This window comes from Ursus arctos, unplaced genomic scaffold (genome assembly GCF_023065955.2).
Source record: "Ursus arctos isolate Adak ecotype North America unplaced genomic scaffold, UrsArc2.0 scaffold_23, whole genome shotgun sequence".
Taxonomy (NCBI): Eukaryota; Metazoa; Chordata; class Mammalia; order Carnivora; family Ursidae; genus Ursus; species Ursus arctos.
This window is the reverse complement of record NW_026622908.1, coordinates 5,243,663-5,265,909: the sequence shown is the minus strand read 5'-3', so window position 1 is coordinate 5,265,909 and position 22,247 is coordinate 5,243,663. Positions and strand designations below refer to the sequence as shown.

The following is a 22,247-nucleotide window of genomic DNA, read 5'->3' as shown; positions in this document are numbered from 1 at the left end:
ACTGGGATCCCCTACCTTGAAAGGATCCTGCGATCAGAAAAACTCACTCACTCACTCTTCCAAGATTACACAGCAGAGCCAAGACTTTACCCTTGACCCTCTGCCGATGAATTCAGGACATTTCCCCCTGTATCAGGTTCTACCCAAAATCTTTTTTGTCTTCCTTCACTTTTTGAAACAAAAAGGTGGCTTTACAATTGTCATATATACGAAGTCCAGCACTTTGAAAATTAGAAAATCTCTTATCTTTCACTTCCATAAAAGTACTGATTTCCCCTTAATTTCTTTAGCATAAACAATATGAAAACAAAACCACAGACCCACTGTTATACTTCGGGAACTTAGCATAAGTAAAAATGTGTATTATTACAATCTCTGCTAAGTTAAAAATACCTAGTAATTTCTAGTAATGCCAAAACAGTATTATTTTATGACACTGCATGTTAAACAACCATGTCTAAACCCTTGGACTAACATCATATGTAAGACCCCAAAAATGTTCCTATTCATTGTGGAATGTGAAAAAGTTTTCTGAAATAAGAAAATATGCCCTTTTAGAAAGTGAAATTGTATTTTCCTCTAATACAAATAATAAATGAAGCAACCTAGCAATAACAACACTGTACCTAGCAGAAGGTTGAAAAGGTTGCTGTTGTGGAAAGAGCACCAGACTAGGATTAAGACCAGGAATTTTCGATTTACAAGAGAACAGCCATAATTGACTATGCCAACAGGTTACAATTAAAATACATTAAAGTGTAATACTGTTAAGTACAGGAAATTTGCCTATAAATGTGATGAGATTGCTAAAACACGTTTCCGGTGTTAAAAAATACAAACTATTCACATATCTTCAAACCAAATGCCATTCAGTCTATGAAAAGGGCTGGTATTACCCTGCTCTGCAGTAAATCTTCTCACACAGTTTTTCCCCTGACACACATTTTTCTAAGCATTGTCTAGTATCACTGGCTGTAAATTAAGAAAACAAAAGGCGTAACATTATTTGAACAATTCTTTCTAGCGTTTGGCCAAATAACTACAGACCACAAAAGCGGCCTCTGAGAACACTTTTCAAGAAGCAAAGTGTGGTCTCACTGGAACACTACAGATCTATGTTATACATAAAATCAATGTAGTAGCTTGAACATTATTAAGAAAAGAGAGCACCAGGTGCAGCAAGAACAAGAAACTTTTGTTTCAAATACACCAGTGTAAAACGTATCACCAATTAAGAACTCTGAAAACCAATGGTATAGACTCCCGCTCTCCTACTTAAAAACCTCTATACACATCCTTTCAGTTGCTTAGAACAGCATTGAAAACTGAGAGATCTAGGTTCAAATCCCCGCACTGCCACTTACTGGATGTGTGAAGTTGGGTAGCCTCTACAAGCCTCAATTTACTCATCTCTAAATTGAGGTTGTCATCTACCATACAGGGTTTTTGTGAGCATTTGGGACAATATACGTAATATTTTGCACCTAGCACATGCTCAATGAATAACGACTATATTTACTGATTCCTTGTGATGTAGAACAAGATTTCTGTAAACCACATAAAGAGAAACTCTTCCCTGAGGATGATTTCAATTCCTTTAAAAAACAAAAACATGTAAACCTACAGGGAAAAAAAAAATTGAAATGCTTTTGGCATCTTTCCAGACATTACTAAGTTTAAAGGTTAAATTGTTACAACATTCTCCTAATTATGCAACAAATACACACGACCATGAGTTAGTCTGTAAAAGATTATAATATGGCCTATAGTACTGAAATGGGGGAGGGGGGAGAACCCTTTAAAATTATTTCCAACGATCTTTTCATCTACACTGCGCCTCAGTTCCAAAGCGCAGCGCTCTTCATTGTATGATCTCAAATTCTTCGTCTCGATTATCAAGTATGAAACCGCACTGATTAAAATTTATATATATATATATGTATGTATTCAGTCTAATGCCTGTATATTATCGTTGGGGAAACACCACCGTTATAACAGCAACAGACAAATGGCATCAAAAAGACCTACATCAGTGTATGCCCAAGTGGCAGTCGCCGATCTATTAAACCGCAAACAATTCACTTCATTCCTGAGAACTCATCTATCGCGCGAGCAAAGTCTTTAAAAAGTGCAATATGATCAGTCTGCTCTTTCATTTCTATTCCACGATAAAAGGTACCTCTGCGTGTTCAAAAAGCCTCCTGTCATTTAGGAATTCTTTCCAGAACAAAACTTTTTTTCACCCTGGAAGTGAACCTGCTTTCAAGTACGCTAATTCAAGCTGGGAAACCGCACTCCCTTCCTCACCAAGCCGTGCTTTCTGGGAACATACCTGTTCTCGGGAAATGCAAGGCAACGAAGGTCTCCTCAACATCTTGCAGCTGCCGGAGTAACCCGCCGAAGTTTCTCCGAACGACACGCAGCTGGACCTCCTGCGGGGTCTGATCACAGGCACTTTGTCCTCGGAGGCACTGGCCAAGCGAGGGTGATGAGGGGCTTCCCTGATCTGAAAGAAGTGATCCAAGCCCAGCGCTAGCAGGCAGCCGGCGTCCCCGACCAGGCAGGAGAGCAGCGGCCTGAGGGCTGCGGGCAGCGACCCGAGGCCGGTGAAGGAGACCCACCAGACGAAGCTGGAGAAGAGCAGCACCAGGATGCTGTGCCGGAGCCTCGCCGGGTGCGCGAGCGTCAGCAAGCCCACGCAGCTCAGTACCGAGAACAACCTGCCCGCCACCGCCGGGGGCGTGAGCGGGGCCGTGGCGGGGGCCCCCGCGTCTCCGGGCCCCCAAGCCCAAGCCCACGCCTGCCACACCAAGAAGTCCCCCAGGTAACAGCAGGCTGGCAGCGCCAGCAGCCACCAGGAGCCTCCGCCGCTCCGGCCCGGCCCGGGGCCCCGCTTGCTCCGGGTCAGGAAGCAGGTGAGGAAGAAGAAGGCACAGGCGATGCTGAAGAGGGGGCTGAGGCTGTGCGAGCACACGCTCAGCAGGGTCCGCAGCCGGGCGGCCCCGACAGCCCAGCTCCCGGGCCCCGAGCTGAGCAGCAGGGCGAGGACAAAGGCGGCCAGGGCGCCCAGCGAGAGGCGCGCCCGGGCGGAGGGGGAGCCGCGGCGCGGCTGCTGGGGGGAGGCCGGCGGCGGCAGCAGCAGCTCCACGTTGCAGAAGCGGCAGAGGTGGAAGAAGAAGCCGCGCGGAGGGTCCTGCCGCAAAGGGCTCACGCAGCTCTTCACGTAGCCGTTCCTCAGACTCTCGGGGGGCGAGCCGGCCCCGTCCGGCGGCTGCGGGCACCGCATGGCTTTGGCGTCTCGCTCGTCCCTCCTCATGGCCCGGACCCGGGCTGGCAGCGGGGCTCCGCACGCCCCGCTCCGACCGCGGCGGCCGCTCGCGCTCCCTCAGCCCCCGCCCCCGCGCTCGGGGCGCCCCCCGGCTCTGCTCGGCGGCGCGTCAGGGTTGCGCCCGCCGCCGCGGCCCGGGGTCCCCGCCGCGCGGGCGGAGTTGCGGCGGGGTCCGCGACATGCTGGCGGAGGAGAGGGGGGGAAGGGACTGCTCTCGGGACCGCCGCGGCCGCCCCCTCCGTGTCCCTCGGGCACTTCTCGGGACTGGAGACTCGGCGTCGCCTCCCAGCTCCCGCGGGCTGCAACAGTTACCTCCCGGCCCCAGCCTGGTCCGTTGGGCGCGCGAGCGGCGGCGGGCGGGCGGGCGCTCCTCCCCCGTGCCTGCCCCGGCCGGGCGCGCGCCCCGCCCGCCTCGCGCGCGCGCCCGCGCCCCGTCCCGCCGCCGCCGTCCGGGACGCGAGCAGCGGACCCCGCCGGCTGAGCGTGCCGGGCCCGGGGAGAGCGCGGCCGGGCTTCCCGGAGACCGGCCGGAGCCGCCAGAAGCGGGCGGGGTCCTCTCCGGGTGGAGGGGGCAAGCCCGCCAATCTGGGGTCCCAGGCGCGCAGGTTCCCTTTGGGGGTACGGCACAGACACACAGCCAGGCTCCGACAGGTTACCACTGGGGTTTGGGGGAGAGAGGGCGTTTGTGGCCCCCAAGGGGAGTGCCTAGTTGGGAAACCGAGTTGAGGGGGGAAGCGGGACCCGCCTCTAACTCATCCCGGTTCAGGGTGGGCCGTTGTACCGTCCGAACTGTGACTGGGAAGGACCAGCCACCGCCTTGGGCATGGCAAAGGATTCCCTAACCTCTGTGGCTGGGTCTGCCCTCAACAGCAACGTGGACTCTTGGGCCACGCAGCAGTCCCGGGAGATGTGCGGCGGCACTTAAGAAGGAGCGTGCACGTGGAGTGCTCTCCGGGAGCATCCGAGTAGATGTTACTGAGCTTGTCTTCCTCAAGAACGGTCTTCACAGGCAAAGAACTAAGGTCCCATCCTCCACTTCACACCCTTACCATACATGCCCACTGGTTCACGTCTGTGTCTCCTTAAACAAGCATAGAAAATCTGTTGTCACAAAGTTGTTCCACGTTGAAGTCTTTTTCACTGTAACAGCGTGTTCTAGAGAAGGGGAATGGGGGGATTAGGAGTCCTCTCCAAGACCATTGCCCAGTTTGGATCGGTTGGCCACGAAAGGAGCCAAATAAGATGCTATCTGCGAATTACTGGTGAAACTAGCAACATGGAAACACTGACTTGAAAGTGAGAACTTCGCTGTACCAAAGGGACTGCTCTGGAATCTAACCAATCATAACTGCCTTAGAGAGTGAGCTGTGTTTCCCTCCACCAAAACTCTCCCTTCAACCTCATGACAGGCCTGCATTTCTCAAAGAGCTAATTCCACATTTTTCCAGGGAGATGAGAAACCTTACTGTGTGGTAAATCCCACAAACAGGCCCATTTTTCACCAATTAATCTCTGCCCACAGCCATGACCTAAAACAGACCCATTTTCGTATATGGCCATAGTTCACATACATAGCAGAAATCGCTGAGAAATTAGCACAAGCATTTGACCAAATGAAAAAAAGGACCAGAATTCCCTTTCTTTTTCTGTCTCTTGGACAAAGGAAAAAATATTTAATAAGAGTTTTCAAATTGATTACTCAAATGCTTTCCTTAAAAGATCAAAAGCCATGGTGTCCTTTTTCCACCATGACAATGGAAGGGGGTGTTTTGGGGGTTTTTTTTTAAGTACCATTTCAACACAACTCAACAAATACATTTTTTAAATGATATGCACAGCACTCATCACTGCCAAAGATTAAAGTAGGAACTTTGTGGATACATTTTGAGCTTTTACAGAGGGCATGGTAAAACTAGCCCTGGCATCACTGAAATGCCCATTATAAATTCTCATAAGAAATAATAAACTGTCAGGGCCCCTGGGTGGCTCAGTCAGTTAAGCATCTGCCTTCAGCTCAAGTCATGATCCCAGGGTCCTGGGATTGAGCGCCTGTGCTGGGCTCCCTGCTCAGCCAGGAGTCTGCTTCTGCCTCTGCTCCTCACCCCGCTCTCCTGCTCTCTCCACATTCTCTCTCAAATAAATAAAATCTTAAAAAAAAAAAAAAGAAAGAATAAACTGATTTGAAAATTAGAACAAATTCAGATTGAAGTTGTTGTTTTAAAGCCTCAGTTAATAATCCAAGGTGGGATAGGCATGGTAATAGTAATGGGCTAGAAATCTATTTCATAGCTTCTAATCCTCGCCCAGCCATTCATGCCCTGACATTAAGCAAGTCACATAACATTTCCAGGCCCTGTTCACCTCAACTGTAAAACTGCCGAAAGTTAATTTTGATGACCTTAAAGGTCTCTCCTGGTCTTAAAAAGTTTGATTTCTGTATGACAAAAATATATAGGCATCCTTAGGATCCATGCTTCACATTGCCAAGAGCAACCCTGGAATTATTTGTACCATCAAACTAAAGCAAACTCTCAGTGTTGACAAATCAAAAGAATTTGTATCAAAGAATTATTATCTGGCAAATAAAATTCAAAATACTCTTCATACTCCCCAGTTCTTTCACCTTCTTTCGGCTGTCTTCCCAGGTCTTTCCAAGGCTAAAAGCCCAACTCTTGCAATACCCTATATTTGGAATGCATACCTCTAAACACCAACCCCAGCACCTGAGACGATTCTAAAATAAAATGTAAGAACATAACCAAAGGCCATCAGTTTACTTAACTAAAAATACGCACAAAAAGAATAAGCTTGCTATGTTTATAGCAACTCCCCTCTCTGTTTACAATCCATGTCAAAGATTAGTAAGCTGCATTTCTTAGAGTTCAAATTATTTAATTATTCTTTTGCCAGATTTAAACAACCAATAGAATTACTTAGCTCTTGTCTTTAGGTTCAGGAATGTATGACCATTATCTGTTGTGAAAAAAAGACCTAGAGTCACGGCATACCTTTGACTTTTCTCAGTACTCTACCCCTACCTTATTTTACCTGACTTTGCCTTTGCTCACATCTTGACCCATGAACTCTCCACCAGAATCATTCTTCCAGTTTGATGATCCATGACATGGGATCCCAGTGCTTACCATCCAGCTCCCGAGTTGTTCTGGTGCAATGCAACCCTGTGTGTATTCCTCTATTCTGAATGGGGTCCCTGCTGTCAAGTTCCAAAGACCAGTTTTCCCATGTTCCTCAGTTTGTAGGATGAGATTTGTCTTCTCCATTTTAGGTACCCACACCAGTAAGCTGATAGTGCCCCCAATTAACTATGGAGGAACTAAAACCCTGTTTAGATCTTTCCAGGCTCAGAGCCAAAAGCTGTATCCCTGAACACTAGTCCACTAACCTAGTAGCTAAGGATCCCCCTTGATAGGCCTTCTAGATGCCACTGCCTGCCCACATGTCCCATTACTGGGCTCAGCCCAACTGTTAGAACACCTGCCTCTTCATCTGGGACCTCTGGTGCTTGCCATTGCTGGCCTGGAAACTGCCTTCTCTATAAATTACCTTGTTCTTCTCCTTAACCTTCATCCTCAGATAAGTGAAATAACAATTGAGCTTTACGGTAGGTCTCAGCTGCTCCTCCCCACTCTCCCTGTCTTCTGATAAAGTGCAATTATCTGTCCTTGTAACTTGCGTTTTCAACCTTTCTTAAGAAGATAGGATTATTTTCTAACTAAAATCCAGATGTAAAAAAAATCCATGTCTCAAGCAGTATTCCCAGAAATTGCCTTCTAAAATTAAATATTTTTAAATGGATCTTAGCAGCTACACCTGTTGGTGACTATTACAGTTATGCTCACGGAATGCAAGAAGGAAGGGGTAGTAAAGCGGTCCGATGAGGAATAGGACTCGGTCCAGTCATTATCGCTGTCCTGCGGTCAGGTGACTCCTCAGGATCTGACTCCTCAGGATGATAATGGGCAGCCTCTAAAGATTTGCTAAGAGCAGTGGAAAAGCAGGGAATAATTGGCTACCCGTTCTTTAAGAGCTTTTTATGACAGCATTGCTGCCTCTCAACCAGCATTTTAAAACGTTTTTCAAGAGAAATATTATGCAAACAATCTGATGTTTGGGGGGCGGGGAATGGATGAAACAGGTGACGGGGATTAAGGAGGGCACTTGTGATGAGCACCTGGTGATGTATGGCGGTGTCGAATCACTCTATTGTACACCTGAAACTAACACAACATGGTATGTTAACTGACTGGAATTTAAGTTAAAATTTACAAAAGAGAGGGGCGCCTGGGTGGCGCAGTCGTTAAGCGTCTGCCTTCCGCGCAGGGCGTGATCCCGGCGTTATGGGATCGAGCCCCACATCAGGCTCCTCCGCTGGGAGCCTGCTTCTTCCTCTCCCACTCCCCCTGCTTGTGTTCCCTCTCTCGCTGGCTGTCTCTGTCTGTCAAATAAATAAAAAATCTTTAAAAAAAAATTTACAAAAGAGAAAGAAAGAAAAAGAAAGAAAGAAAGAAAGAAAGAAAGAAAAGGAAGGAAGGAAGATGGATGATGCAAATAAAAGCAGAATGCTCTTATTGAAGTGGAGGTACCCCCAAGGCCTGACAACCCCAACTAGGCAGTTCTGACACCTCCTACTCTGACCTGAAGCCCCTCTCTAGAACCCTTGGGCAAAAGAAGGAGGGGGAAAAGGCTGGGGAAGGAAGGAAGGAAGGAAGGAAGGAAGGAAGGAAGGAAGGAGGGGAGGGAGGGAGGGAGGAAGGAAGGAAGGAAGGAAGGAGGGGAGGGAGGGAGGGAGGGAGGAAGGAAGATTTTAAACCTCTGAAATAGACCATAAAAAATGGATTTGAATTGGATTTGGAAAAAGGCTTAGAACCAAGCGCTGTTTCTAAAATGCAGTTTTTCTGAATTCAGTAATAAAGCAGCCCTAAATTCTGAGGAATAATGATATAAAGCAGCCTGACAATTCTAAGTATCAAAGAAACTTTCGGGAATAGTCAGTAAATAAACCGCTCTGAGATTCCAAGTTCCTAAAACTAGAGCCATTCCTTAAGGTATATGAAAGCCATATAGGGTTTTGAAAGAATGAAAGAATTAGCATTTACAAATATACATTTGAAAGTCAAATAGATTGGCTTTTCTCTGGTATAGAAAGGTCCCTGTGTTCAATACGCAGTGGCAACTCAATTGTCTAAGTATGTTAAAATATCCATGTTACTTCCAGCTAACACTCATCTCAGAAGCTGAGCCTCACTTTGTCTCACTCCTGTTTTTTAAAGATTTTGTTTATTTATTTATCTATCTACCTATTTATTTATCTATTTATTTATTTGAGAAAGAGAGGTGGGGAGGCACTGGGTGGCTCAGTGGGTTAAGTGACTGCCTTAGGCTCAAGTCATGATCTTAGAGTCCTGGGATCAAGCCCCACATTGGGCTCCCTGCTCAGTGGGGAGCCTGCTTCTCCCTCTCCCTCTGCCACTCCCCCTGCTTTTGTTCTCTCTCTCACTCTCTCAAATGAATAAAATCTTTTTTTTTAATAAAATATTTTTAAAAAGAGAGAGAGAGATTACCAGCAGGGGTAGGGGCAGAGGGGGAGAGAGGGGGACCAGCAGACTCCATGCTGAGCCCAGAGCCCAACATGTGGCTTGATCTCAAGACCCTGAGATCATGACCTGAGCTGAAACCAGACGTCCGATGCTTAACCAACTGCACCGCCCAGGTGCCCTTGACTCACTCTTTAGTTCATCTTGACAAGTATTTACTGAGTGCCCACTATATGCAGAGCACTCTGCCAGCTGCTGTTTAGAACATTAAGAACAATAAAGTTCTTTAGAAGCTTCCTCAAGCGGCAGCTCTATGTGGGAGATAGGGCCTATGCACATAGACTGTAAAGGAGCACAAGAGAATATATGATAAAAACTGTGGAAAACAGTGCTTCAGACCTATTAAAGAAGAGAGGGACTCCTGGGTGGCTCAGTCGGTGAAGTGTCTGCCTTCAGCTCAGGTCATGATCTCAGGGTCCTGGGATCAAACCCCATGTCAGGCTCCCTACTCAGCCTGCTTCTCCCTCTCCCTCTGCTCTTCCCCTGCTTGCGCTCTTCACTCTCTCTCTGTCAAATAAATAAATAAAATATTTTAAAAATAAGAAGAAGAAGAAGAGCATCATTCTTTTCCAGAATCTCCCCCCTGTATGGTTCTCTCAGCTTGTTTTCACAATTTGTTTCTCCTCTCCCAGTTCCAATTCCCTCCCCAGAGTCTCTCTGCATGGCCATCTTCCTGTCTCCTCTCTCCCTGTCTTCTCTCTTTCATTTTTATGTTTAATTCCCTCACTTCTTTGACTTCTTCAGTTCTCCTAGATGCCACTCCCCTCCCCCCAACATTTAATCCCTCTCTCTTAATGAATTCATTCATTCATTCAGCAGTTGTTAAGTACCTGACATTGTGCTGGGCACTGTGCTAGCGGACAAGGACACAATGATGACAGGTATAGTTCCTGCTTTAAGGGTTCATAGTGGGGAAAAAAGGGGGCGGATTCAGAGTGGAAGCTAAAAAAGTACAAAGACTACTAAAGCCCAGTGTAGTAGGCACTGTGATATGGGGGTAAGGAAGCTCAGTGTAGTCTGGTAGTTCAGAGGGACACCTAACCCAGACCACAGTGGGAATATTGAGTAAGGAATAATGCTCTTAGGGAGTCAGAGAAAGAGATTCTGGGCTTGGTGTTGAAAGTTGAGAAGTTACCTACATAAAGTAGGGAGAAATATAATCTGGGCAAAGGAAACAAGCAAGGGCAAAACTCCAGAGGAACACAACCACGGGGTATTCAGGTAATTTCAAGTACCCTGTGGCTGGAGTGTAAGGGATACAGGGACAAAGAACAAAAATGAGGAGGCTAGAGAGATGGCGTAGCTGTAATATGGAACTGGAATTTATTGTTACTATTATATAAAAGTTCATATTCTGTTATCATATTTGTTTATTTACATGGCTACCTCTTCACTCTACTCTTTAAACACAAGAATTCTGTTTTACTCAATCTGAGCTCAATCTCCATGCCATGACTAACAGAGTACTCAGTTAATACTCAAAAAAAAAAAATTTTTTTTAAGTAATCTCCAATACTCAAACTCACAACCCTAAGACCAAGAGTCACATGCTCCACTGAGCGAGCCAGCCAGGCACCCCAATACTCAATATTTTTTGAAGTATGTTTGTATGTCTCAAAAAAATTTAATAAATCAGATTTTTTTAGTTCTATGTCCTTGGATTTTTTATTAGTCGATGAATTTAAATTGAAACTCTTAATATATGATTTAATACGAAAAAAGCTTCCATACTGATATTGAAAACTGTTTTTATTAACATCCATTTTCACGAAATCAGTAAAAGAACCCTTTCTATTTTAGACTTACAGAAAACATCATACATATATTTATGCTTGGTTTAATTTCCAACATAAAATAAGTGTGTAAGAGAGTATCGGTGACTTTTTTTTAAATTCAAGTGATGGTACCTGGATGTCTTTTGCTATGAAAGAATATATTCTATTCCTTTGAGAATTTTCCCTTCTCTCTTTCTCATTTTCAGAGCAACAATTACATCTATGACACAAATCCACCATACTTTTTACAAAAAACAACCGATAAAGGTATTAAATACGTAACTCTTAATCTGAAATTTCCTGGATTTTGTGTATTAAACCTAAAACCTGAACCTTGAACAATAAACAGCAATGCAAACTCCTTCCAAGTTTTCCTGTTCCCTCCCTAGACAAGCAGTAGTTTCTTCGGCTCTGGCTAACCCAGCAGATCTGAAGGATCACAGGCACTACGGGCAGCCTACCGTCGACACTGAACTTGTGGTTAATTGTGGAGTTCTGCCACAAAACCACCTCACTACCACAAGCTGGATTTTTGCCCAGGAGAGTGACAAACTGCCAGGCCAAGCAATAGACAGGAGGCAGTCGTTTCTGGATTCCAAACGGAGCCAGCAGCGGGGCACACCAAAGAAAAATTTAGAAGTATGCTTTCTCCACTAAACCTCCTGAAAGTGTATTCTTGTGATTTCGCAAGAGCAGCTCGAAAAGATTCATTCGATTCATTATCTAGCATCATCGATAAATGTGAGGCTCTTCTTTTCATTAATAAATTTTTTAAAATAGGCATTGAGATTGGAAATAACATTGTAATTATATTACTCCTAACTACTAAGCGAGCCACCTACATGTGATCATTGCAAATAGGAGCAAATAATGTGTCTCTGTGTGTGTCTCCGTGTGTGTCAGTAAGCTGCACCCAGCAGCAGGCCGCTCTGGAAACTTTATTTGAAAGTCAGGGCTGCGTGCGGGGAAGGAAGGAAACTCATCAGTCAGATCTAGTTACCACTTTGTAGCTGCATGATCTTGGAGATCACTTACTGTCTCCAGTTACCCACCTCATCTACAAAATGGGGATAACAGTGTCTCTGCCATAGGCTCATTGTCATGGACTAAATTAAATTAATATGTAAAATGACTAAAAATTACTGGATGCTCAGTATATGTTATTTTTTTTTAATTTATTTCTTTCAGAGAGAGGGAGAGGGCACAAGCAGGCGGAGGGGCAGAGGGAGAGGGAGAGGCAGACTCCTTGCTGAGCAGGGAGCCCAATGTGGGGCTCAATCCCAGGACCCTGGGATCATGACCTGGGCCGAAGGCAGACGCTTAACTGACTGAGCCACCCAGGTGCCCCAGTAAATGTATTTTTCTTACATCCTCTCCTCTTCCCTACCTTTCCCCATCCTTTCAGGGCTTTTCAAGATTCTATCAATTCTGAGTTTTGCCAAGGAGAGCCCCAAATTATATCATCTGTTCAACTCATTTTCAAGGCTTTCTTTCAATGCCATTTTGCTAAGTCTTTATCTCCCTCACCATGCAATCAAATAGATAAATTAGCAACTCTCTTTCATCAGAAGGCAAACGCTATAGCAGTTTTCATGTTCTATTCTAATTATGCACTATAAATGCAAAAAATTATAATACATTAACTCTTAAAGGAATGACTGCATATTACTGTCATAATTTTGTGGTCCTTTCATCTTAGATTTCATTCTGCTGGAAAGATGTTGATTTAAGGCCCATATGTGGTAACATGGAGAAACAGAAAAAAAACAACAAAAATCAAACTTCAATAACCAATTTCATCCATAGTAGCATTAAACTTAGTGAAGATAAGAAAACATTTATGTTTGCAAAAGTTTATTCATTCATTCAGCATGTGCTGGGCATTGCCCTAGATACTGAAAATACAAATACGAATAAGATATAGTCCTTGCCCTCAGTTTGGTAGAGGAGAAAATATGTAAGCAAGTGCAGCACAGTAGGAAATGCTCTAATATAGCTCTTAGCAAGTACAGTGGTGGGACAGAGAGGAGTTCATAGATAAAGACATGCTCGCTCAGGTATAGAAGAATAATAGGGGCCCCTAGGTAGACAAAGAGAAAGTTGAGCATGCCAGACAGAGAGCAGTATGTCCAAAGACACGGAAGCATGAAACAGCACGAATATTTCTGTAACCAGGTTAGTATGATTTGGGATGGCGGGAGGACGGGCATGGAGAAATGAGAGTGGGTAGATGGGTGGAAGTCAAATTCTGGGAAGCCCTACAGGCCATTCTGAAGAGCCTGGAATTTATTCTGTGAGTGATAAGGAACTGTTAAAGGTTTTAAAGCAAGGAACAGGCATGATCAAATTTTATTTTTATTTTTTTTGCAGACCTATTTTAATTGTGTATTACAAATCTCAAAGCTGATACCGCATGAAGAATAGTTTGGAAGAATGTGAACCCAAAGCCAGAAAAATAATTCAGGAACAATTATAATAGACTAAATGAAAGATAAAGTTCTGTAAGGCAATGGCAGTAAATTTGGGAAGGAAGGATTGAATTAATAATAGCAACTACAGAACTTTCTGATCAATTCCACAGGTGGAAAAGGGGACTGCAGAGAGGGTTCCCTGGGTCTGGGCTAGGGGACTACAATACCTTGAAGCCATTAGCCAGGATAAGAAGTACTAGAGGAATCATTAGAATAAAGATTATGGGTTTCATTTTGAACAGGTTGAATCCAAGTGGAGATGCTCCTTAGCAGTTGAATGGATGAGTCTGAAGCTCAAAAGAGCAGTCTGGACTAGAGACAGTTCGGAAGCCTGTAGTCTATAGGTAGAAGTGGATATCCCAAAGTAAAATGGGACATTCCCCGGGAGAGTATATATTATAAGAAGAGATTCCGTGTCTGAGTTCTGAGGAATACCAACTGCTAAGGGATAGGGAGCAAAAGAATTTCTCAAAAGGATGACTGAAAAGGAAGTGGCAAAGTTAGAAAGACAATCCTTACTAAAGTAAGGACAGGACATTTCAAGAAAGGGGACAAAAGACATAAAATGCCACCTTCTAAAAAGATGAGGACAGGAAAGAATCCAGAGGAAGTCATTATTGACCACATGTGGAACCGTTGCCATGGTGGGGGCAGAAGCCAGATTGCAGTGGATTGAAGCATGAATTCATATTTATGAATATGAATTCATATTTATGATAACATTAGGATAAGTTTCATTCTAGAAAGTTTAGCCAGGAAAAAGATTTACCTTTAGTTTCATCAGTACTTCTTGTTAGTTTCAGCTAAAAAGCATCATTTAAATAGCTTACTGATAAAATATAAAGACCACACGCACGTGCTCACACATGCACGCGCACACACACACACATACACACACTTCTCCTGTGTAAAAATAAAAGCATTCCCCTTAATGGTGTATCTACAGTCTTTCTTACATCTTTTTTTTTAATTTAATTTTTAAGTAATCTCTATACTTAACATGGGGCTCGAACTTACAACCCTGAGACCAAGAGTCATACACTCTACCGAATGAGCCAGCCAGGTGTCTCCTTCCCTATATCTTTATAAACAGGTATCATAAACTAGCATTTGTTTTGTATTCATAGTGGTGTCCTACAATAAAGGAATACAAAATAAGACAGATACAGAAGCTAATAAATGTCTAACTCATCTCTGAAAGGTTTTTTTAACTAAGCAGTTATTATTTAGCTTTGATGAGTAGTGCAGACTCAGTCTGATTCTTTTTTTCTTGTATCCCTTTGAAGCTGGCAAGAAGTCATTTTTTGAGAAGACTCCATTGATAAGATCATTTGAATGCCCTTGTTCAATATTCTTTGCTTAAAATCACGATATTTTCACCAGCTCTGTAAATAGTAAACAAGCCACCAGATCTAATGAAAAACAAGAAGTGGAATTGTACATTTAGAGAATTTCTAAAAAAATATCTGGTCAGATAATTCAGACAAAAGCAAGCATATTTAACGTCCTTTTCCTGCTAAATAACCAGGATTCAACGCAGTGTTCCAGTTAACCTACCACCAGCCTTCACTACAATTTTGTTTGGACCGTTCCCAGTGACAACTCTCTAGCATGGTTTGGTGCTTTGGTAACTATATTAAATGTAAGTGCAAACTGTGAAAAATAACAAGAACCCTTATATAAATTCAAGATTTTAATACTGTCTTTTGGGGATGGGATGTGTAATCATATTTGAAAGGATGACTAACATCCACTCGAATATGGACAAGACTTTAAATAAACCAAAACTATGATTTGTAACCAATAAACCTCATGGGTATGGCTGATTTTTACTCCTTAGTAACTTCTTTTTACAGGTGAAAAGGTTTACATCAGATTTCCTCTCATTATAACCTCTCAAATGTTGTCTGGACCAGCAACCCACTCTCTTTAAACAAATACCAGCCAACCAGGAAACCATGAGGTTTTATTGTGCTATAAAATAGACCAGACATTTCCAAGCCTTCATAGGAATGAACCTGACTAAATCATTACTAAAAATAGTTTCAAAATAAACTGTAGGCTCCAAGTTTCTCTAACAATCAAAATTCCTTCGTCCTTCATCAACTTCGTTCTCTAGCTCTTTACTCTTCCAGGGCTACATTGCAAGCAATCACTCTGGCCACGTATTCATAAGAACTAAGGGGTGGTGGAGGCAGACAAATTTTCCCTTCTTCCCTTCTAGGTTCTTTGGCTGCCCAAGAATTAAATTGATGTAAAATGGATTAACAGGAGAAAAACAAAATTTATACATACAAGAGCCCCATAAAAATACGGCAGCCAGGTAACTGAAGTTTATCTAAGATCCTAAACTAAGGAAAGCCAAAATGGGAAGGCAGGTCCCAGGCGGGCAGAGGAGGTGTTTAGAAAACAAAGATGGCCCTGTTATGCAGATAAATTTATTAGGTAAAAAGGTATCCTACCAATAGCTCTCTTCCTGGTCCAGGCTCCTTTTCCATTGCAAATTTAGGCAATTGAGGGGAAAGCAAAGAGTTTTTCCTGAATCTGCTGGGTTTTGATTGCCTTTAGCTCAAAATAATCCTTATGCCATGGGGCGCATGGGTGGCTCAGTCGTTAAGCGTGGGCCTTTGGCCCAGGTCATGATCTTGGCGTCCTGGGATCCATTGTCTCCGGAGTCGGGGCTCCCTGCTCAGTGGGGAGTCTGCTTCTCCCTCTCCAGCTCCACCTGTTTGTGTTCCCTCTCTTGCTGTCTCTCTCTGTCAAATAAATAAATAAAATCTTAAAAAGATAATAATAATCCTTATGCCAAAGAGACATATTTGGGGATGGCAAAATCTGCTCCCCTTTAGGATTCACTTCTATGCAACCACTGGGGTATAATAATGGAGAACAATGTTAGTGTCATTTCCTGAATACATTTACATTTGTCAAAATTCTGTTTCTAGTTTTTCTGTACACTACCAGACCCTAAATCATGAGCTACTTCCTAGTATATCATGAGCATAGAGAGAGTAAGTTTGCAAAGAACTAAACCAGATCTTCAGCTCAAAAAAGTAGATCACCTTTGACCCCATTCAGAAAATACTTACTCATTTAAACCTGATTCTAGTTACCCTCAAGGATACATGTTGTGTGTGTGTGTGTGTGTGTGTTGCATACGTGTATGTGTTTGGGATGGGATCAGTTGTCAGCAGCCAGCAGGAACAAGACATATACGAATAACCGTGATGCAAAATGGAATACACTAAGAGATAGCCAGATTGTAATGCGGCTCACGAAAGATGCCATGAAATCGTGGGATTTAAAGTTCACCTTAAAGGATGGATAGAATTAGAGATGAGAGAGGAGCGCATTGCAAGGAAGATAACAGAACATAAAATGAAGAAAGTTTTCATGGAGCCACTATTTTATCAGGATATAAAGTTGAAGAATGATAAACATGTTTAAATTATTAAGCACCTAACTAATCGAATTGAAATAAAATAAGTTAAAAAAATAAATTATGAAGCATCCTCTAATCCTCTATGTTTACTCCTCACAGCAATCTGAAGGTAGTAATAATATTCATTTTACATTTAGGTAAATTGAGGCACAGAGAGGTGAAGTATTTCGGCAAAGATTACACATCTAGTAATTGGTAGAGCAAGGATTCAAACCCAGGCAGTGTGACTCCAAACATCTATGTGTTTTCCATTGTGTCCGTAATGATTAAATTGGTACATAAAAATCTTCTAAATAATTTCACCCAGATGGTAAAAATGCAGATTTTGCTGGATCTCAACAATTCTGGTTTTTATATATTAACCCAAGATGGGACTGAGGAATCTGCATTTCTACCAAACACCTGGAGGAGGTTCAGAAACCACACTATCTTGAGGTAGACCAAGGCAGTACTGAGTGGACCTAGAACAGCCTTGAACATACTTAAAGATTAATGTACAGGACTGAACCTGAACCACCAAAAAAAAAAAAAATTCATTTGATGAAACCTTAACTCCCAATGCAACTGTATTTGGAGATAGGGCCTTTAAAGAGGTAATTAAGGTTCGACAAGGTTGTAAGAGTAGGGCCCTGACCCATCATGACTAGTGCTCCTATTAGAAGAGGAAGAGACACCTGGGGTGTGCCTGTACAGAGAAAAGGCCAGGTGAGGACATGGGAAGAAGATGGCTATCTGCAAGCCAAGGAGAGAGGCCTCAAGAGAAACCAACCCTGCCAGTAACTTGATCTTGGACTTCCAGTATCCCGAACTGTGAAAGTATATGGGTTTTTTGTTTGTTGGTTTGGTTTGGTTTTTTAAAGTAGGCCTCACGTTGGGCGTGGAGCCCAACACGGGACTTAAACTCACAACCCTGAGGTCAAGGCCTGAGCTGAGACCAAGAGTCAGATGCTTCACCAACTGAGCCACCCAGGTGCCCTGAAAATATAAGGTTCTGTTGTTTGAGCCACTCAGTCTATAGCATTTTGTTACAGTAGCCCTAGTAGACTAGTACAATGAGCTGAACTAACTTCCTGTTTCTCTTAAGCTATGTAGCTTTGTCGTAGATCAGAAACAGTGCCAAAGAAGATCCTTCATTATCATCACTGTCTTTAAAGCTCACTCCTCTGTGGCATTTTATAATTTACAAAGCCTTTTCACATGCTCTGTTGCACTCAACTTTGCAACAAACTCTGAGGTCAGCAAGACTCGATAAGGCAATAGGACTTGCCTGGGGTTTCTTGTAAGTTGTAGGGCTGAGTTCAGGTCTTCCAAACCCAAAACTTAAGCTTGCTTTTGCTACACCACACACACACACACACACACACACACACACACACACACACCATGAAGTATGCTTATTATGTAAAAGGCCCATCGAGGTAAATACCTTTCTTTAGCTTTAGGAAGTCAATAGCTTTACCCTTGTTTTCTAGTTAAGTAAGATATGGTTTCAGGAATTCAAGAAATGTACCCAAATATTAATAGCAAAGATGAGCTCAAAATACTGTACAGATTCCTAATGTCTAGTTCTCTTCTCAAACAATTGACTAGGCAGTAACAAAATTCTCCCATTTATATGGACTAAGATTATGCCTATGGTTCTTTAGGGTGCACACTTCTGAGTGGTTTTTTAGTAATAGGAATGGGTTTGCTCGAGATGCCAAGTGATTAAGTTTACAGAATGCCAGACTGTACAATGGGCTACAGCTTAAGTAATAACAGAAACTGTAATGGGGGGGGTAGTAGCAGTTAAAGATAGAGGAAGTGATTCCTTTACTTTCATTTTCTCTCCTTTTGCTAGCACTTCCTTTTTTTCAGGTAGCAAAATAATAAAGAAATCGTGACTTGGTATTTGCAGGCAACAATGTCAACACCATATGAGCAATTTCTAGACACCCAACAGGAAGGTAGATTCTAAGTCTGTTTTCTTCATACCCTACATTTTCCTATCAGTTAAGGTCTCATTTCCCCAGCAGCGTTGTGTTCGTTTGTGTCCTCCGAGCAGCAGACGCCAAGATGGAATCAGACACGTGAGGGATTTACTGGGGGAAATGCCTGTGAAGGATAAAGGAGAGAAAGTCAGAGACGGCAGGGAGAGCCTTCAGAGGGTGATTCCAGTCTGACACCAGTGAAAGAGAGCAGGAAGGAAACAAGGTTAGGTAGAAACAGCTTTACATGACAGCACAGTTCTAAGTTTCAACCAGGCCAACAATGAGCCCTTGAGCCAAAGTCACCTGTTTAAGGAGTCCCTGTCTCCCAGAAATGGGCTTCCATTAGAAGCCCTGCTATGCCGTCATTGGCTCAGCAAAGCCCAGGGGAAGTGTTAGCTCAGTGCAAAAACAGGAGTGGATCTGGAGGGTAGGGTTAGGTCCAATGGTCACCTTTGCCCCCCACAACAGTCTGAGTGGCACATGTTTGTGGTTGCCACAGTCCACCCCATGCTATGGAGAAATCTGCTTCTCTATGCAGATTTAGAGAACAGATCCTCCATGATTCCTATGGGCCTTTCCTCCCAAGAGAAAACTTAGAAGAAGCAAGTTAGTGAGATAAATCAGAGCCCCCCTTGCTGCAGCTGGTCTTGGGGCTACAACTGGTACTCATCCACTCCTTCCTCTATTGTCCACTCTCAATTCCCATCACCCTTAGCTAGCACTTCGGCAAGCCAGGTAGCTTATCTCATGGTGTGAACCAAACTTTCATTTCTTTTTTTTTTTTTTAAAGATTTTATTTAATCACTTATTTGAGAGAGAGAGAGAGCACGGGAAGGAGCAGAGGGAGGGGGACAAGCAGACTCCGCACTGAGCATGGAGCCTGATGTGGGGCTGGATCCCAGGACCACGAGATCATCTGAGCTGAAACCAAGAGTCAGACGCTCAACTGACTGAGCCGCCCAGGCACCCCCAAACCTTCATTTCTGATGAGCCTCAGTTCTTGGCAATCACATCCTGTTCAAGTTGGTGTTGCTGTCCATATCCATCCACAGTTAGAGTAGATCAAGGGAGTCTAGGAGGCTTCTAAGTAGATCTCCTGAGTTCCAAACATATTCCTATCCCTGTTGTCTAGAAGCAGCACTATCCTCTCCTGATGATCAGAGTTGATTACCCCTGCCAAGATGGTGAGTCCTCTTTACCTGCTGGTCTCTGGACACAAGGAGTCCAAAGTGCCCGGCAGTATCCATGGCTTACAGTTCAGTGAGACATTTACTCTATCCTCTGACAAGAGCGCACTGCTTCTGGGGATAAGAATGGCCAGAATTGCAGGTACAGGAGGCACAAAATCTCCCAGTAAATTTTGGGAGTGATGGTAAGTGGGAACATTCTTGATTCTACCCCCTCAGTGTTCATTGTCTTCTTCCTACTGGGGACCATACAGGGGTCTCTGATTTTGCCCAGATCCCCATTTCATCTGCTGCAGTTGCAACAACGCTCCTCCCCCAGCTCATACCGATGGTTTCTGTGGGCAAGAAGGAGAGCGGTCTCATATGACCAGCGGGGAAGGAAGAAAACCTGAGGAAGGACGGCACTGCATCCTTTCAGAGTACTGATTCTGAGCTGGTGTTTCAGCTGGGCCGTTAGAAAAGTTATTCCAGTATTCTGCTTCAAAATGATGCAGGATAGGATAGGATAGGATAGGATAGGATAGGATAGGATAGGATAGGATATATAATATGATAGTGCATTCCCATGGTCTTGAATCCAATCCTGCATCTCCTTCACAGCGAAGTGGATCACCTGTTCAGATGTTTTATTTATTTATTTTTAATTTTTAATTGTTTTTCAGATATTTTACTGTGTGGGATTCTATACGCACGGATCAGGCATTCTCCAAGCCTCTGGATTGTGGTGCCAGCTGAGTCACTGTAATTAGGAAAAACAAGACTGTACCCAGCATATGTAACTATGCCTGTGAGGACAAACCACTAGTTCTTGTAGTTGACTTTCTACCAATTAACCAGTTGGTCTCATCAAGAAATAATGCTATGGGTCTCTGTTGCTGACAGGCTTGGACATTCAGAAGCAGCAGAAGCTAGATCAGCGTTGATAATGGGATGTCCATACTCTTGGACTCATGCATAGCCTGCCTCTGCCACCTTGGCAACTTTGTCCATGTGCCATCGTGGCTGTTCCAGGGTGGCCAATGACAAAGGCTGGCCTATGTCCACTGATCTAGTTCTTACCTTTACTTGGTTATTTACAGTACGTCTTCGTGCTGGATGCTTTCTGTTGAGCTATAATGTGTGAAGCACTCTTCATGTTCATCTACTTGCCTCTATTGTCTTGTTTCCAATTTTCTAATTCTTTTCTTTCTGAGCCACTTCCCATATCTGTATATACTGGGCCACGTTTCATTCCACAAAACATAGATGACTAGGTGCACTGTTCACAGCTCCCCCCATTGGGAAGATTTTTCCCTCTCTATCTCCATGAAGGTGGCTATAATGCAGCCATGGCCTATTTTCAGCTTGTACCCACATATTGAACAGACCTATCCATAAATCAAGCTTGGGCTTTTCCTTCTCCTTCAATTGGTCTTACAGGAACCCCCAAAGGGTCACAAGAGCAAGCTGAGGCAGGGTGCGGCTGCTACGGGTATGAGTGACATGCAGGTCTGAGCTACCTGCTAGTGTAGTTTCCTGTGTCCTCTGCCCTGCTCGGGCTCAATCCCAGATGTATCATTTCCATATTACCATGGACTACTGTCTGGCCTGTCTGCCTTTATGATCTGACATATCTGCCAGAACCCAGCTCATAATGGGCAGCTCTGGACCCATGGTCACTTGGTGCCCCATGAAGCATTCTGCCTCACCTGGTCCCAACGACTCACCAAGAGCTATTTCTCAAAAGGCATATAATTCTATGCTACAAATAGCTTGTTCTTGCTCCAGAGTCCCAGAGGCCTGCATTATTATTTTCCCCAACAGGCTTGCCATAAACCCTGTATCTTTTCCCACCGCAGACACCTCCAACACCATAAGAACTGCTGGACTGTATAGCCCAAGCAGGGGGGCTACTTGCTTTGTGGCATGGACCTCCCCATTCAAAGACAGCAGCTTTCTGTGTTGCTCAGTATACAGACCATTTATAAATGTGGAGTGTGTTGCCTCTAAAACCCAAAGAGCCCTTCTTTGTAGCGGCAAATGCAAGATGCAACAATATTCTTTTACTTGAAGAAGATATCTTGTCATGCTTCTGACCACTGGACCCCTAAAAACTTCACTGAAGGGTCAGATCCCTAAATCTCCATAGGATTTATCTCCAACCCTAGGGAACGCTGTGTCTCACTGAGTCTTTCAGCATACTAGTCACTTCTTGTTCATCCTGAACTATCAGCATGATGCCATCAATGTAATGCATCAGTGGGCTGTCCTGTGGGATGTCCAGGCAGTCCAGATCTCTTCAGAGTACAGGAGAGTAAATGTAGCCCTGAGGCAAAAGCTTAAACAAATATTGTCTGTCCTACAGGAATGTAAACTCTTTCTGAATCTATCTTCTAATTGGAATAGAAAATAATGTATTTTTTTAAAGATTTTATTTATTTATTTGATAGAGAGAGAGAGAAAGAGCAGCAGCAGAGGGA

The 22,247-nt window shown here is 43.8% G+C and overlaps 1 protein-coding gene and 1 long non-coding RNA gene across 5 annotated transcripts in view; both read right to left on the bottom strand.

Annotated features, from left to right (window-relative positions):
- PDE3B (phosphodiesterase 3B) overlaps positions 1-3,673 on the bottom strand; it is a 169,684-nt gene extending 166,011 nt beyond the window's left edge. For 3 of the 4 annotated variants that reach the window (XM_026486773.4, XM_026486774.4, XM_057317543.1), the window contains exon 1: positions 2,333-3,671. In XM_026486773.4, the coding sequence (XP_026342558.1) occupies positions 2,333-3,316 (984 nt within the window). In that variant the 5' untranslated portion in view covers positions 3,317-3,671. Of the gene's footprint in view, positions 1-2,332 lie in introns of all 4 variants that reach the window. The other variant, XM_026486775.4, reaches the window with a different exon arrangement.
- Positions 3,674-14,991: 11,318 nt separating this feature from the next.
- LOC130544674 (uncharacterized) overlaps positions 14,992-22,247 on the bottom strand; it is a 104,910-nt gene continuing 97,654 nt past the window's right edge. Inside the window, exon 4 of the long non-coding RNA XR_008961139.1 lies at positions 14,992-15,945. This is a non-coding gene — a long non-coding RNA (uncharacterized LOC130544674). The remainder of the gene's footprint in view (positions 15,946-22,247) is intronic.